Source organism: Hippoglossus stenolepis, chromosome 2 (assembly GCF_022539355.2).
Source record: "Hippoglossus stenolepis isolate QCI-W04-F060 chromosome 2, HSTE1.2, whole genome shotgun sequence".
NCBI lineage: Eukaryota > Metazoa > Chordata > Actinopteri > Pleuronectiformes > Pleuronectidae > Hippoglossus > Hippoglossus stenolepis.
In genome coordinates, this window is record NC_061484.1 from 22,709,634 (window position 1) to 22,725,182 (window position 15,549).

At 42.0% G+C, this 15,549-nt stretch overlaps 1 protein-coding gene across 2 annotated transcripts; it reads left to right on the forward strand.

The window, feature by feature from the left end:
- The first annotated feature begins 171 nt into the window (after positions 1-171).
- Positions 172-15,470, forward strand: cpe (carboxypeptidase E). 2 transcript variants are annotated; one of them, XM_047343618.1, is made up of 9 exons: positions 172-577; positions 9,345-9,562; positions 9,730-9,897; positions 10,575-10,692; positions 11,140-11,322; positions 12,012-12,151; positions 13,033-13,132; positions 13,417-13,535; positions 14,278-15,470. In XM_047343618.1, the coding sequence occupies exons 1-9, from the start codon at positions 346-348 to the stop codon at positions 14,374-14,376; spliced, it is 1,377 nt and encodes a 458-aa protein (XP_047199574.1). In that variant the 5' UTR covers positions 172-345; the 3' UTR covers positions 14,377-15,470. The 2 variants fall into 2 exon arrangements, with proteins under 2 accessions (XP_047199574.1, XP_047199575.1); XM_047343619.1 differs by having other exon boundaries at positions 173-577; positions 9,345-9,541.
- Positions 15,471-15,549: the final 79 nt, after the last annotated feature.

Below are 15,549 nucleotides of genomic sequence, written 5' to 3' on the forward strand. Positions count from 1 at the left end.
TCGTTTTTATTTTTAACCCAATCCTCATATTATTTTCTGTCTTAATATTCCATCCACCTGGAATGAAACGTTCTCTATAAATAAAGATCTACTCGCTTGCTCAACTTTGAAAACCCCGGCCGGATGTGTGTCCTCCCTCTCCCTGACTTCCCGGTGGAGGGTGACTGGGAGCTCGGGCTCAGGTGGAGCAGCGCATCACACAGGAGGAGGAGAGAGGAGAGAGGGAGCAGAAGGAGAGATATTTATAGCCTGAAGCTGCAGCACAGATCAGGCTTGGGACCGAGCCGCAGGCAGACACACACACACACACTCACACTCAGGGCTTCGGAGAGAAAAAGAGTCAACATGAAACTGTTCCTGTCGGTGGTTTTCCTCGGGCTCGCGACGGTCGCCCTGGCCGGTACCGACGGTGAGATCTCCTTCGAGTACCACCGTTACGAGGAGCTGCGGAAGGCGCTGGTGTCGGTGTGGCTGCAGTGTCCCACCATCACCCGCATCTACACCATCGGGGAGAGCTTCGAGGGCCGAGAGCTGCTGGTGCTGGAGATGTCCGACAACCCCGGGACGCACGAAGCTGGTCAGTTTTTTACGCACACATTAAAAAGTCCGCTCCATAATGCGGCGGTTGTGCGTGCACCCCCCCCCCACCCTCCCCATCCCATCCCCACTGGTTTTCCTCCCCATCACCACACGCCGTGATAACACAAAACACATCACGCACCTTTGGCGCATAGCAGCCTGGGTGGTGATGCTTTTTATTCTAAGGGTTATAATAAGGCAAACCGGAGTGGGGACGCTCGGATGACCGGAGGAGGAGCGCAGGTGTCGTGCCGTGCGTAAAACAAAAAAACCCCGCTGAGCGCATGCAGGGGGGCCTGCTGCATTTCTCCAGAGCAGTGCGAGATGATAGATTGTGAGAGATCAGTCACGCAAAGCCGCCATTTTGCTGGTTGATAAGAATCTCTACGTGCTTATCTCGAATCTCGAAGTGCGAAAACAGCCCGAAGGCGGTGGCATCACCATGGCACAGCTCAGTGGGTGCAGGGTTTCTTTTTTAATTTCAAATTAATGATCATTTACAAGCAGAAGCAGATGCATCCGCAGTGTTGGGCTGCAACGTGAGCAGAGGGATACACATGGAGGGATGAATATTAAATGAACCTCTAGGTGTTGGTCAGCTGTATGTTTATAGATGGATGCACTTCATTTATCCCAGTTTGGGACATGATTGAAATGGGGATGGGGTCCGTCCCTGTCTCCATCACACTGACAGGACTGGACTGCAGACTGGAACAAACCCCAGGGGAGAAGGAGCAGAAAATGTGAGGCCTTTTAGTTTGAGGGACAGTGAATGCAAATGTGTGGGTAAACCACCACTTCTGTTTTTCTTAGATGCAGAACCTTCTTCTTTTTTTAATAAATTCACACTTTATAAGCACAAACAACATTTGCTTTAGGAGAGAAACGTCTTTGAAATATATTGAAAAAGGTCAGAACAGCTGGAGACGTAAGAATAAAGGCGATACACATTTTTAGAAGAGAAGCATCTGGACCCATGAAGGATGGAACCTTCACCTCTTCTCCTTTGTGTTTTATGGTTGGATTTTCTTTTGAATCTTTCCTCTCTGCTTCTCACTATCTGATATTCAATACCTCACCCTAACGTGGTAACAGCAGACTGTGATAAAACACCACGGACAGGGGTGAGAATAAGTCCAGAGCTTCACCGTCCAATCTCTCACAAAGTCTTATATATGTTTTGTATTAATATATTAAAATGTCACAAACCATGTCCAGGTTTTGAGCCACGACTTCATCATATTGCCTCAATCCATCTGAAAACCAATAAAGAATCAGAGCACGACCCAGACTCCTGATAGTGAGAGGAACAGTAAATGGATTGACCTGCAGGACATGTAACCTTTCAGATGAAGGAGCGTCCAGGAGCGGGTCATTGATTCGTGTCCAAGTCGCTGCAGGAAGTGATTCATTTCAGCACAGTAAATCCCGAGGCCTCAAAACAAGGAGGAAACTTACGCCTCTAATTAGTGTAGTTTACAATGTAGTTTGTGGGATCACAACTCTAAATCTCGTTAAGGTGTATTTTCTTCTCTGGGTGCGTTTATGTGTGGTCTCGACCGTGCGCCACAGGTTTTGTATGTTTTGCAGCTCAAATGGTCACAGGCCCTAATGACCGTGCGTACGTACTAAATAAGCCTGTAATAGTGTGGTGGGCGTGCGCAGGCATGAGTCACGGTAGCGATGTGAAGCGGCCCTTATTACTACCAGATGAGTTTCCAGGCCGCTGCTTCACCAACAGGGGTAGCACCCCTCCTCCCCCTCCTCCCTCCCCGCGTCTCCCTTCATCTCTGCTGAGCACAACATCCACGGCGAGGAGGAGGAGGAGGAGGGGGATGAAACCGAGAAGGCAACAGAGAGAGGAGATCTGGAGAATGACAGGGCGAAGGCGAGGGAAGCTATGAAGAGGTGATGCTTCTAAGTGCAAGGAGTAGAAACGATGGATGAGCATGTGTTAGACAGGAGGAATAAAAATCTGCCCGAGACATCTCGAAGCTTCCCTTTGAGGTGCCCGTCCTAATATTTGATCTGACCCTGCAAATGTGTTGAAACTCTAAGGTGGAGCCAAAATAGCGGTTGCCGGGGCAACAGATCGGCTTAGTGCACTGAGCTGACTGGCCGCTCGTGGTTGGCTGGTCGGCCGGCTGGCTCCGGAGGACCATGGTCTTGAGCTCGTGCATCTGTCAGTAAGCAGCCATCTGTCGTACGCTGCGGCACAGGAAACGCCTATAGCCAAGAGTGTAAACACACTGGTCACATATTAATTCACAGTGCGGGACGACTGCTGCAAAGTAACCGAGGACATTTCCTCAAATAATGCAGGAGGGAATAATGCAGCCGGCAAACTTTCATCGTAAAAAAGCTCGTTGGTTGTAGCAGAAATAAGCAAGAGACAAAGTTAGTGACTTGTATGTGAGAAAAATGGAAGATTCAGATCCAAACAGAGCTATAAGGAGAGTAGATATTGGACTTTACACAAATGTTAGCAGAATGTAAAGAACAGGAGATATTCCTGACATGACAACATGGAAATGGTTTCACATTATTCCGTGATGGTTTAACCCTGTGATCCATTACTTAAATTAGCCCAAATTAGCTGCTTTTGTTGTGTGTGTGGTTTGTTGACACGTGAAGCTGTATACAGCGTTGTTTAAATGAGTTAAAGTCATCATATTTGTGTTAATATTTTATTTTGATGCAACTTCCAGTGGCGACTTTGCAGCCATTTTGCCACAGATTTATCCCAAGTGGACAACAAGAACGAGGCATGACCTGTTTTTATGACTCGGCTTCTTATTACTCCCCGCCTTATAGACCCCATCTAGTTCTATCACTAATGACGAGTAGCAGATGTCAATAACTTCTGGGGGTCCCCTGGGAAACGTTTGGGTCCCCTGGAAACATTTCCGTTGTCGTTTTGTTGCTATTTGATGCACGTTTCTGTATTTGCGTGTGTTGAGACTTTTTGCAGCACATGTGTCATCAAATTGAAGTTGTTTTCTTCATTTACATGTGTTCTTAATTTGCAGTGCGTTGGGCTCTCTCTCTTGGCCACCGTACAAAACACATATATTATAACCAAACAGCAGTATGTAATTAAACCTATCTCCCCATTTCATATAAGATTTAAATGCTTCTTACACATTATTACTACACATTATTCAATAATGTTGTATATATGCAATAATATATCGCTGACATGTTGGAGTGTTTATTCAGGCTGCATTTTGATGATAATAGCCCATAAATGTTACTTAATTTAGCTTTTGACGAAAGAAAAAGACGTGAAAACATCCTCCACCATAGGTGACATGTTCCTCCGTTTGAACGAGGTGTTTGCATCTCACAGCTGGATCATATTTGAGGGACCAGGAGCTAAAGAAAAGGGTTTTTCTCTGTGAAAAGAGCTCTGGCTAAACTATTGTGACTCTTGTGTCTGGAACTAGTTACAGGACTCCTAATAGGAGGAGAAACCCTACCTCTAGTAACGGGTTTGACTTTGTCTGACGGTATATGAGGCACTGCTCCATCCAATATGGTGCAGACTATGTCATGTGGTCATACGACTCCACACTGAACTGTTTTATCAGACGACAGAGGAAGTATGTAATCCCCAGTGAGCACGCACACAGATGCCCGGTTAGAGCGAGTAGCAGCCACCGGTCATGACATTTTAGAAGACATATGGTACATCGAATATAAAGTGGCTTTAAAATGAAACATGTTCCTAATAGAAGGTAGAAAAAAGAGGAGAATAGATTGTAAACCCCGGTGGAGGGATAGTTTCTCCTGTGAGAATTCCATTCTGCAGCAGGAAGCAGGAGCTGAAAGACGAGGAGAAACAAAAAAGAAAGGAATGATGATTGAAAAAACGGGGAAATCTTTGGTAGCGTGAGGGTGATGAGAGAGAGGTGGGGGAAAGAATGTAGAGGGAACGAGGGAGAGTCAGAGAGACGGAAAGAGGATGAGAGAAAGGCCGAGGCATCAGCCAGAAGTCATTTATTATACATCACACGCCGCATGCATCCTCCGTTACCTTCTGCATCTCAACACGCCGGGAGACGTCTCTTCGTGTCCTGTGGTGTGTCGACAGCAGAAGTCCCACCTACGTTCATAGCCTCTTGTACAATGGCTTCTGTTTTGTGCACATTTTCATTCGTTTTTCTGAAAAAGCTGAAACATGTTTATCTGATTTTCTGTCCTTTCTTTTGTCATCAGCTTCTGTAACTGCAGTGTTCACAATCAGTATGACTACATCTGCCCACAAGGCTTTGACAGTTGTTTTTTTATCGGGTAAAACTAAGAATTGTACTGTCTCGTGCGCCAGGTCATCGAATGGACTTCTCAGTTAATATCAGAGCTGGAAATATCAATCTATTATTTCATTAGTCAAGTGACAGATCGCTCACAAGAGATAATGGACACAAGGAAACATTTAATTACATCACCGTGGCCATTTTCCACTGTGTGACGGTGCGATAAATGATTTTGGCAAATGATTTTGAGAAAAAGAACACGAATCACACTGATGTGAAAAGACGTAAATTGTTTGAACTTAAGTAGAAATTGGTGTATTCATTTAGGATTGCGGCATTCAGAGAAAAGAGCTGATTGAGAAAATACATTTTTAGAGCCTTTAAAGTAAACACTATCATAATAGTGGGTGCAGTTCAGCAGCCAATTTTAACTATTTATTCATTTATACATTATTAGATTAATCTATGATGTTGATAATTTGCCTTTAAGATGACGTTAAGCATTTTGAACTACTATTATGTGGTATGAATATAAAATTGACCTGATTTGACTTCTAGGGCATAAAATCACAGGAACTTCTCTGTCATCAGACCCACTCATTAAGGAATCATAAAAATATCAGTCAATGGTCATGGCAATGAAAGATAATTCCACACATACTCTATTAAAGGTTAGATTAAATTATTTAATTACATTTGGGCTCCATATAATACATGTGTCAGCAGTTGTATGATCCCGAACATCACCTGTAGGTGTCATTAGCATTTTGAAATGTTTTTATTTTTCCCGTTTTGTTGCCGTGTCGGTGTAATGTCAGACCACGAAGCTGGGAGTCCTTTAGAGCTTAACTAGTTATACACAGAGTGAGAGTGTGTTTACTCAGCTTCCCGGAGGATTCGTCTCCCCAAGCACCTGCTGCTGTCAGGGTTGCCACGACGACAGAGAGCCCTATAATGTGGTGCTTCCCCGATGACGTCGCAGCCGCAGTCATTATTGCGCGGTCGCCCCGGAGACCGTATTGATCGCACGTCACACGGGTTTGATAATTCCAGACAAAGTGGAGGATGATGCAGTGAGTTTAGCCGACGTCAGACGTGTTTTATTGACCTGTGGAGGGAAGACATCAGCTGGTGTTAAAAAGGGAGGAGCTTCATCAGCCTGTCACACACACTCAGACGGTGTCACGCACACAATCTCACACACACAGACGATCTCACACACACGATCTCACACACGCAGACGATCTCACACACACAATCTCACACACACAGACGATCTCACACACATTCAGACGATCTCCACCGCTCAGAGATATTAAAGATACAAAAGGTGTCTACATACAGTCTTTTTCCACCATAGATGGTTTATAAAGATGGACGACATGACGCCTCCTCTAAAGTGAAGCCAAACTGTCTCAATCGCCCCCTAGTGGCTGGCGGCACTACAGGTCATAAACCCCTTCCTCCTCCATGTTAGTGAAGGTGCACTGGACCAAACTAAGTACACGTCAGATACATGTTTCTCAAAGAGGGTTTCTGTCATTTTAGGTTGTTCTTATCACTCTGATGTTTGTTCAAGTGTTAATTTTTCCAGAAAATTTGGTTTCAATTAGTTATTTGTTGCTTTAAAACCGGTTGAAACATCATGATTGACAGCTGAGATGATTGTTCATGATTGTTTCAGCTCTGCAGTGACACATCACAGTCGCCTTTTCATAAAATACGTTGTCTGCTCAATAATGTGTGTGTGTGTGTGTGTGTGTGTGTGTGTGTAAAAAGAATTGCTTCATAAACCTGACTTAGCAAAAATAATAATTCATGATATTAGTTGAAATTGAACTGTTGATTATGATTGAGAATTATCATCAGTTCTCTCCTCGGCTGCTCTTCTTATACACATTCCCCCAAAACCCACCCAAACACATGGTCAATACCTACACGCATTGGCCCATACACTATAATCGTTTCTATGTCTGTCAACTGTTCTACATGTATGAAACATGTACAGCTGTGTTTCCTGTCCCACAAGAACATGAGCCTCAACGACACAGAAACATTTCTTCAGGGAGAACGAGAAGTCTCTAGATGCTGAGCATCTGGGTAACAGCTTGAATCAGTGTTACTCGTTTTGGCCTAGTCCAGCTTCAAAGTGTGTGTGTGTGTGTGTGTGTGTGTGTGCTGTCTGTGTGTGTGCGTGCGTGCGTGTGTGTGTGTGTTTGACAGCTCTGTCAGGCCTCTGAAGCCTGTAAAATCCATTCGCTAATGTCAAGACGGAAAGAGTTAATTGTAGTCTTGAAATCATTAGAGGAACCAGATTTGAGCATTTAAAAATAACCTGACTGCCAGGTGTGGGCTGGTCAGTGTGTGCGTGTGTGTGTGCGCGTGTGTGTGTGTGTGTTACTCACTCATGAAACAACTGGACTTTTTACGGATACATCAAAAACTCAAAAATCTGCAGAAATTGATTAAAAGAAGATGCAAATGTGAACTCTACAGGACATTAACATAACAAACTGGTTTTAATCAAGTTTAAAATGTAAAAAGGAGGCCTTTAAAATAGTTAAATCAAAGTAGAGTTCAAAACACTCTCTTGATCTACATTTCATAACTCGACACTGTTCTGAACAAAAGAGCTTTTTTTTCCCTCCGTGCCGAGAGACGTTCTTAGTTGTCGTGCAGCCACAAAGCCACTAATCTCCGGTTTGTAGTTATTCAAAAGAACGGGCTCTTTGAGACTTTATACGGCTCCTTATTATCACTTGTCTTCATCGTGTGCTGTTTTCGAGGGAACAGAGGAGAAGCGAGGCTAATTAGTATATGACACAGATGGTGGGAGCCTCAGTCATTAAAACACAGCTCGGTGAAACATACTGATATAAATAGATCTGTGATATATAACGTTAATTTACAGGATGAAGGAAATGGAGAGTAATTATTTCCCTTCACTGACATGGGCAACAAAGGTTTGTCCACAAATCGTTGAGAGTACTTTCGTATTAAATTGTCCATTGAAGGTCCAACAGTCCCTTAAATTGATCAACTAACTCTGACTCATAGATATCAGTCCTCTGAATATACCAGATTTTTCAAGATCCATGAATCATTCCCTGAAAAATCAGTGAAAGTGTTGACTTTTAACACCTTATCTCACAATGTTAAAGAAAGGGGGAAAAAGTTCCAAACTTGCACCAAATATTTAATGGATTTTTCCCGAACCCACATCCTTTCACCAATCAGTAGACACTCCAGCAAACAGACGGGGGCGGAAACCACCTCCTTGGGTGGGTGTACATTAGTGATGGGCAACACCACAACCATTAGTAACAGGGCCAGACTCACCAAAAATCAATATTTTCTATTATAAAAAGTGGCTCATGCACTGAAAGACATGATTAAGTAATAGACGAACATTATACATTTCCATGTCCTACTCTCTGTTAATCTTTTAATCACACGCATGTGAGTTTTTATTGGTAAATTATAAACAAAGTCTTCTCTGAACTTAATTCACATGTGAAAGTAGGGGTGGGGGATATAATCATTAAATTACAATTTTATGATTACATAATCATAACACATTTTGTTTCAGTCGATATCGATAATTATGATAAATGTCACATTATTTAAGGTTTAAAGACAGATTTGATTTCTGCTGCTGAGTTAAGTTTGTGGTTTTAATTCCTTATGAGCGGAGAATTAATATATTTTACCTCATCGCTGTGCTAACTCTATGTATTATATCAATATATATATTGGACCTTACGTTATATCTATTGATGAAAATTATATTGTGACAATTATTGATAATGTCTTATTACCCAGCCCTTTGTGAAAGCATGGTTTCTGTTGGCTGTTTGTTTTTGTGAGGACCTGACAGACTTAGAGGCTGAGAGAGTGACTGATAAACTACTCTACAAGCCAAACGCTGGATTTATAGGCTGCCACAGTCCCTGAGGATCCCTAATGTCGTCGCAGAATGTCCTGGAGTTAAACTCTCAGTGATGAAGTCGACTCTGATCTTGGACCTGTCACTCCAACACGAGTCGGGGACAACAGTCTGTGACAGTGTCTCCCAATAATCCACCGTCTCTCGCACTCATTATTGTCCAAATGGAGTCGTGGGCCGCAGCGTTCAATTCAGTTTAATCCCTCATGTGATGACTCAGTGTGTTTGTCACTGCTGAGGTGTGAAGGTGTGTGTGTGTGTGTGTGTGTGTGTGTGTGTGTGTGTGTGTGTGTGTGTGTGTGTGTGTGTGTGTGTGTGTGTGTGTGTGTGTGTGTGTGTGTGTGTGTGTGTGTGTGTGTGTGTGTCCAGGGTAACGTCCATTACAAATCAGATAGCGTTATCAGTGACTTTCTCTTTGTCCAGAGGAGATGTTTCCATGACTACTGATGAAAACCACCTTTTGTTACAGGGATGTTGCACAGATGGAGGTTGAATACACAATGTCAAATTACGGCGCCTTGTGTGACGCGGTAACACAGCAAGTGTCTCCTTGTTCCCTGCAGGTGAGCCCGAGTTCAAGTACATCGCCAACATGCACGGCAACGAGGCGGTGGGCCGAGAGCTGCTCATCTACCTGGCTCAGTACCTGTGCAACCAGTACCAGCAGGGCAACGAGACCATCATCGACCTCGTCCACAACACCCGGATCCACCTCATGCCCTCCATGAACCCTGACGGCTTTGAGAAGGCCGCGTCACAGGTGATGACACAGCACGACATGGTGAATACAGACAAACAGGATCCAATTTAGATTATAAGACTACAAACAATGACTAAAACAGCGAGTAATTGCAGCTCCTGGCTTTAAATTACACATACACTGCGTTTAAGAATAGTAATTATTCATATCCGGCACGATCTGACTGTCCTCTGCTGTTTCCTGCTCAGCCCGGAGAGATCAAGGACTGGTTCGTGGGCCGCAGCAACGCCCAGGGCGTGGATCTGAACCGGAACTTCCCCGATCTGGACCGCATCATTTACGTCAACGAGAGGGAGGGCGGAGCCAACAACCACCTGCTGCAGAACATGAAGAAGGCTGTGGACGAAAACACCAAGGTGCATAAAACAGATGACTAATAATAATAATAATTTAAAAGGGATTTTCATTTTTAAAACATTTTATTCAGAAACCCCTTCCTGCAACATGGCAGCAAGATACAAATACAATAAAATGTTTCTACAAGGAAAATATGCTCCATTAAAGCAATAGCAAGGTACAATTCAATTGTAAATATATTCTCATATGAAGTGAATACACAGTTTTTCTATAAAAGCTCATACATACAGAATTTATTAGAAAACAATCACTATTTACAATCAAAAATCAATAAACTTAAATTTAATAGATTAAATTGACCAAAAATACCATAATATAGTTTAATAATAATAATACCAATAAACCTTTATTAATAATAATAGAGACGAGCCTCAGACATATCCCAGATAACAACTGTTTAAATGACTTAAGCAAAAGGCTGATATTTATTATTTTTGTCTATAAATCCCATTAATCAGTTATTATACGTCTGATATAAATATTGATTAGTGAAGGAACCTGTCAATCATTACATATGTGGAGCTCATTAACGTGTAGTTCCTGGTAACTATGGATAAAAAATATAGAAAATCACCATTATTAGCATTTTCAGTTGTAGTTGTAGATGCAGAAATACCTTTGACTTGCTTACATTTGTTTTTTTTACATATTCATAATGCATGTGTTGTGTTTGCAGCTGGCTCCAGAGTCCAAGGCAGTGATCCACTGGATCATGGATATTCCTTTTGTCCTGTCGGCTAACCTGCACGGAGGAGACGTGGTGGCCAACTACCCATACGATGAGACCCGCACTGGTACATGGACAACACACACACACACACACACACACACACACACACACACACACACACACACACACACACACACACACACACACACACATACACCTTCACACAAACACCTTGTTTCTGTGTTTGGTTTGTTCAGTCGTGTAGAAACTGTTCCTTTCCGCTTTATGAGAATGTTTCCACCGTTTTAATGAGAGAGAGAAAAATGACCTATAACTGAAACAACAAAAACGATTTATCCATTTTTCTTCAGAGTGTCGTAACTCTAATTCAAATCAGATGGGTTTTTTCCCCCTGCTGCTGCTTCCTGTGCATCATTACTCAAAGTAAATAAAACATGTGTTTGCGTAAGCACAGGTTTAATGTGCAGCAGCTGCAGGTGTTCAGTTAATACTTTATCGCAGCCACTGTCTGAACATGGTTTGTTCCCTTCCTCCTCGTTCGTCCTGTAAGGATCCACTCACGAGTACAGCGCCAGTCCAGATGATGTGATGTTCAAGTCTCTAGCCAGAGCCTACTCCATATACAACCCGGTGATGTCCGACCAGCACCGAGCCCCGTGCCGCAAGAGCGACGACGACACCAGCTTCAAAGATGGCATCACCAATGGAGGGGCCTGGTACAGTGTGCCAGGAGGTAAGGAACAAAAAACATTCCCAATCAAACCCATTTATAACTCTACACTGCTTTCCTGACTTTTATGTAGTGTTTTATAATTGTATGTTTTTATATAGATTTTTCTTTATTATTTATCTTGTTCTATTTAGCTTTATTGACAATTTAGTGTCAATTATATCTTTTATTACCTTAAATTTCTTTTATTGTTGTCTTCTCTATTATTGATTGCTTTGGTTTCCATTAGTCTCTAAATCTAAATGTTTTTTTAACTTGTAAAGCACTTTGAATTGCATTTCAATAGTTTGAAAGCTGCTATATGAGTTAAACCGATGCTATATAAATACACAATAAAATAAAAAGAAGTAAAAACTAGAATGCTCCTCAGTAGAGGCTGCACCAAAATCACGCACTCAGATATCAGTCTCCTCAATGTGCCGGATTTTCTTCATCATGGTCCATGAATCATTTCCTGGGAATTTGGTAAGAATGTTGAAAAACCCCCTATTTTGCAATGTTAAAGGAAAATAAATCCTGGATCCACATCCTGATCCACATCAACATTCAATTGGTTCTTCTTCAATCTGATTTTTTTTACACATTCATCCCTACAATGTACATTCTCTACTGTCATCCCCACAACACCAGCGTTCCCATCACTTCCACTCATTAAATTCATTTCTCCTCCTCCATCTTGTGCCCCGTCACAGGAATGCAGGATTTCAACTACCTCAGCAGCAACTGCTTCGAGATCACTCTGGAGCTCAGCTGTGACAAGTTCCCCAACGAGGACTCGCTGAAGCTCTACTGGGAGCAGAACCGCAACTCGCTCGTCAACTACATCGAGCAGGTAGGCGGCAAACCGGCTCTATAAATAGACTCCAACGTTGTCATCCGTTTTTCTAAAGGTGTGTTTGATGCAGCTGACCCAAAAAAAAACAAAAAAACAAAGTGCTCCATCTTCAGTGAAGAAAATGCTAATGCTCAACAGAAATAACCTGCTTTAAAAGAACCAGGATACATTCTCTGGTGCGGCACACTCATTGGGAAGGTTTGGTGAAGTTTAGGGAACTGACACAACTTAGTCGAGGTTGAGGCAAGATCTCCTTGACATTACATCAAATAAAATAAGAGTGGTCAGCTCTGGGGCTGAATCGTAGCAAGAATTTGCGTAGTTCTTTCTCCTATTCATTTACATTTTTTACACAATGACACAATACAGAGTAAATTCATTGTTCAAAAATTATCTCCACTCTCTCAAGCACCTTTGACGTAGAGAAAGTAAACAGCATTGAATTAAAAACTCGCCACAGTAATGTAATATTCCTGTTTATACTATTCCCAGCCCTTGCTGCCTCTCACACTCAGTCATTTACCAGCTCATGTCAAGTTAGTCTCTGAGGGTTCAGGGTTTGAGTCCTGAGGGGGGAACACTGGGATTCAGCCAAACTAACAGGGAGGAAACACAAAGACGGGACCAGACGAAACCCAGAGCCCAAAACAGGAAGCAGTTAAAAAACCCCAGTAACAATCCACAATGTGAACAGCACAAGACGTTTGACAAACCGTGAATGGAGTAGGTCAAAGGATCCAAACCGGTTTCATCGTCCAAGAGAACTGAACCATTTGAAAACCACAGATAGAAATTCATTTCCTAGTCAAATTTTCTGTTTGTGTGCCTGTGTGTGTGTGTGTGTGTGTGTGTGTGTGAACGTGTGTGTTTGTGTGTAGGTTCATCGTGGTGTCAAGGGCTTCGTGCGTGACCACCAGGGTAACCCCATCTCCAATGCCACCATCTCTGTGGAGGGAATCGACCACGACCTCACGACAGGTATCAGCATTGAGTGCAAATTATGATGTAACACACACACACACACACACACACACACAAACTGTAAGGACAAGAGGCCTGGAGTGTAAGATGTTGTAATACTGCCACCTTCTGGATGTAGTGCACTATTTTCTCATTTTCTATGGTCACTTCTACCTACTTCAGAGTGATAGAAATACGTGGTCAGTGCTGTGAATGTGATTATTTATTTAGCTGAGCATCAGTTGCCTGCTCCGTTTGTTATATTAAGTATATGAACTAATAAGAGGATCTGTATTTTGCAGCCAAAGATGGAGATTATTGGCGTCTGCTGGCTCCAGGAAACTTCAAAGTGGCCGCCTCTGCTCCAGGATACCTGACTGTCATCAAGAAGGTGGCTGTTCCCTACAGCCCTGCAACCCGGGTAAGACTCACTGTCTCTGAGCGATGCTTGCACTTTGCACATGGGGTCTAACTTGTGCAGAAATGTGATATAAAGGCACCTGTTCTTAACAATATACAGTAAAGCATCCCACTAGGATCTGATTATGTATTTGCATGGGATTCATGAGAACATTGTTTATATTCAGAAGTTTTTAATATACCAACTGAGAGTTCAAAATGAAATGTGAGTTTAATTTCAATAATTGCAACAGTAAACCTACTGTAAGTAGTGTTTTACATGAAAAAACGAAGATTTGTGAAAAGTCAGTTGAAAGAAACTTTATACTTCCTGCACATTTCCACTATATTTCCCGTGGCAACAGTGACTAAACAAAGCGTACTCCAAACATGTAGTATGCGTACTATAAATGCCACATTTGTGCTATTAATGCAGTGCACAAAGGGAATAGAGGGGCTATTTATTTACTTATACATTTATTTATTTATAATTTGTTTGATTTATTTATTTCTGTATTTGTACATTTATTCATTGATTCGTTTGTTTGTTCGTTTATTTATCTATACATTTCTTAATTTAATTTTATGATTTTTATTTATTTACCTACACATGTATTTATTTCTGTATTTATTTATATATTTTTAGATTTAGTTATTTATGTATTTCTACATTTATTCACCCCGTTATTTATTTCAGTATTTTTCTGTGTGTGGATACGGCCCACTGAGACAACAGCATAATGTTTTGACTGCTTGTGTGTCAGGTGGACTTTGAGCTGGAGTCTCTGATGGAGAGGAAGGAGGAGGAGCGGGAGGAGCTGATGGACTGGTGGAAGATGATGTCAGAGACACTGAACTTCTGAAGCGCTCGTCTGCTTCGCGACTGGACCGTTCACACGTCGACGTAATATATTCAACATTCTGTGTGCCCGTCCACTTTGAGAAGAAAAAGAAAAAAAAGGAAAAGAAAGAATATATTGTCTCTTATTTGTTTTGTTCTCTTTCAATCATCATTTTAATTGATTATGTTGTTTATTAATGTATTAACGGATTGCCTCACACTCCTGTAGATTGTTCAGATATCCTGCACAGACACACAGGAGGAGAATTTGCAGGCAGTGCGACAGCAATGGGATTGGTGTGGATTTCTGTGGTGTTTCGTTCATTATCGTACACGTGATTGAAAACCATAGCACCCATCTATATAACCAACGAGTGGCTGAGTAATAATGTGTGTAAAAGAGCCGTTTACATCTTTACCACGTGGCTCTGTTCGTGAGGAATAATCACATTTCCTGTTTTAAATGTCTCTGTTTCTCCAGGCTTTAGTGGGAAAAAAAAAACACACAAACACAGTGCACGCTTCCACTTCCACGGTAACACACACACACACACACACACACATGCTGACAAATACTCTCTATGTGTAACATATCAAAAAAGTACAACTATGGTTTTGAGATAATCAGGGACATTAAAAACACTGTAAAACCACTGTAAACATTATACTATAAACTACACAGGCAAGCTCATCCCCCTGTGTGTTATTGATGTTGAGATTTTTTTAACTGACTACAGCACAGCATTGATTTTAGCACAAGGTGAATGGTTATAATATACATCTATATACTGTATTATGAAGTAGGCAAGTAGCAAGAACTGTCTGGTTTTTGTACCAAATCAATCAATCAAAGAAAAACAAGGCCATGAAACGAATGAATCGGTCCACCTCAGTTTCCCTTTGTATGTGCACCACACAGGGAATAATAAGGAAGTGTGGCAGAAGGTGTTTTTCAAGGACAAATTGACACTATAATCTTCTGAGTGGACACAGTGTGGACACAGTTCACCCGGTCTGAGACCATGGGAAGAATTTATTGAATGTAAAGCTACAGTAACTGATAAAGAACTGTAAAGAATGAACGGATCAATAAAACGCCCCCCCTTTGTGTTGTCAGACTGTGTCAGCGCCTTTTCTCACAGGAGCTACATCCCCCGACAGAACGCCATGGATAGAATTAATCAATTATCTGCAC

Coding starts and splice junctions, on each gene's coding strand:
- cpe (XM_047343618.1), top strand. CDS start 346: ATGAAACTGTTCCTGTCGGTGGTTTTCCTCGGGCTCGCGACGGTCGCC. Junction 9,898..10,574: donor CTGTGGACGAAAACACCAAG/GTGCATAAAACA, acceptor TTGTGTTTGCAG/CTGGCTCCAGAGTCCAAGGC. Junction 10,693..11,139: donor ATACGATGAGACCCGCACTG/GTACATGGACAA, acceptor TCGTCCTGTAAG/GATCCACTCACGAGTACAGC.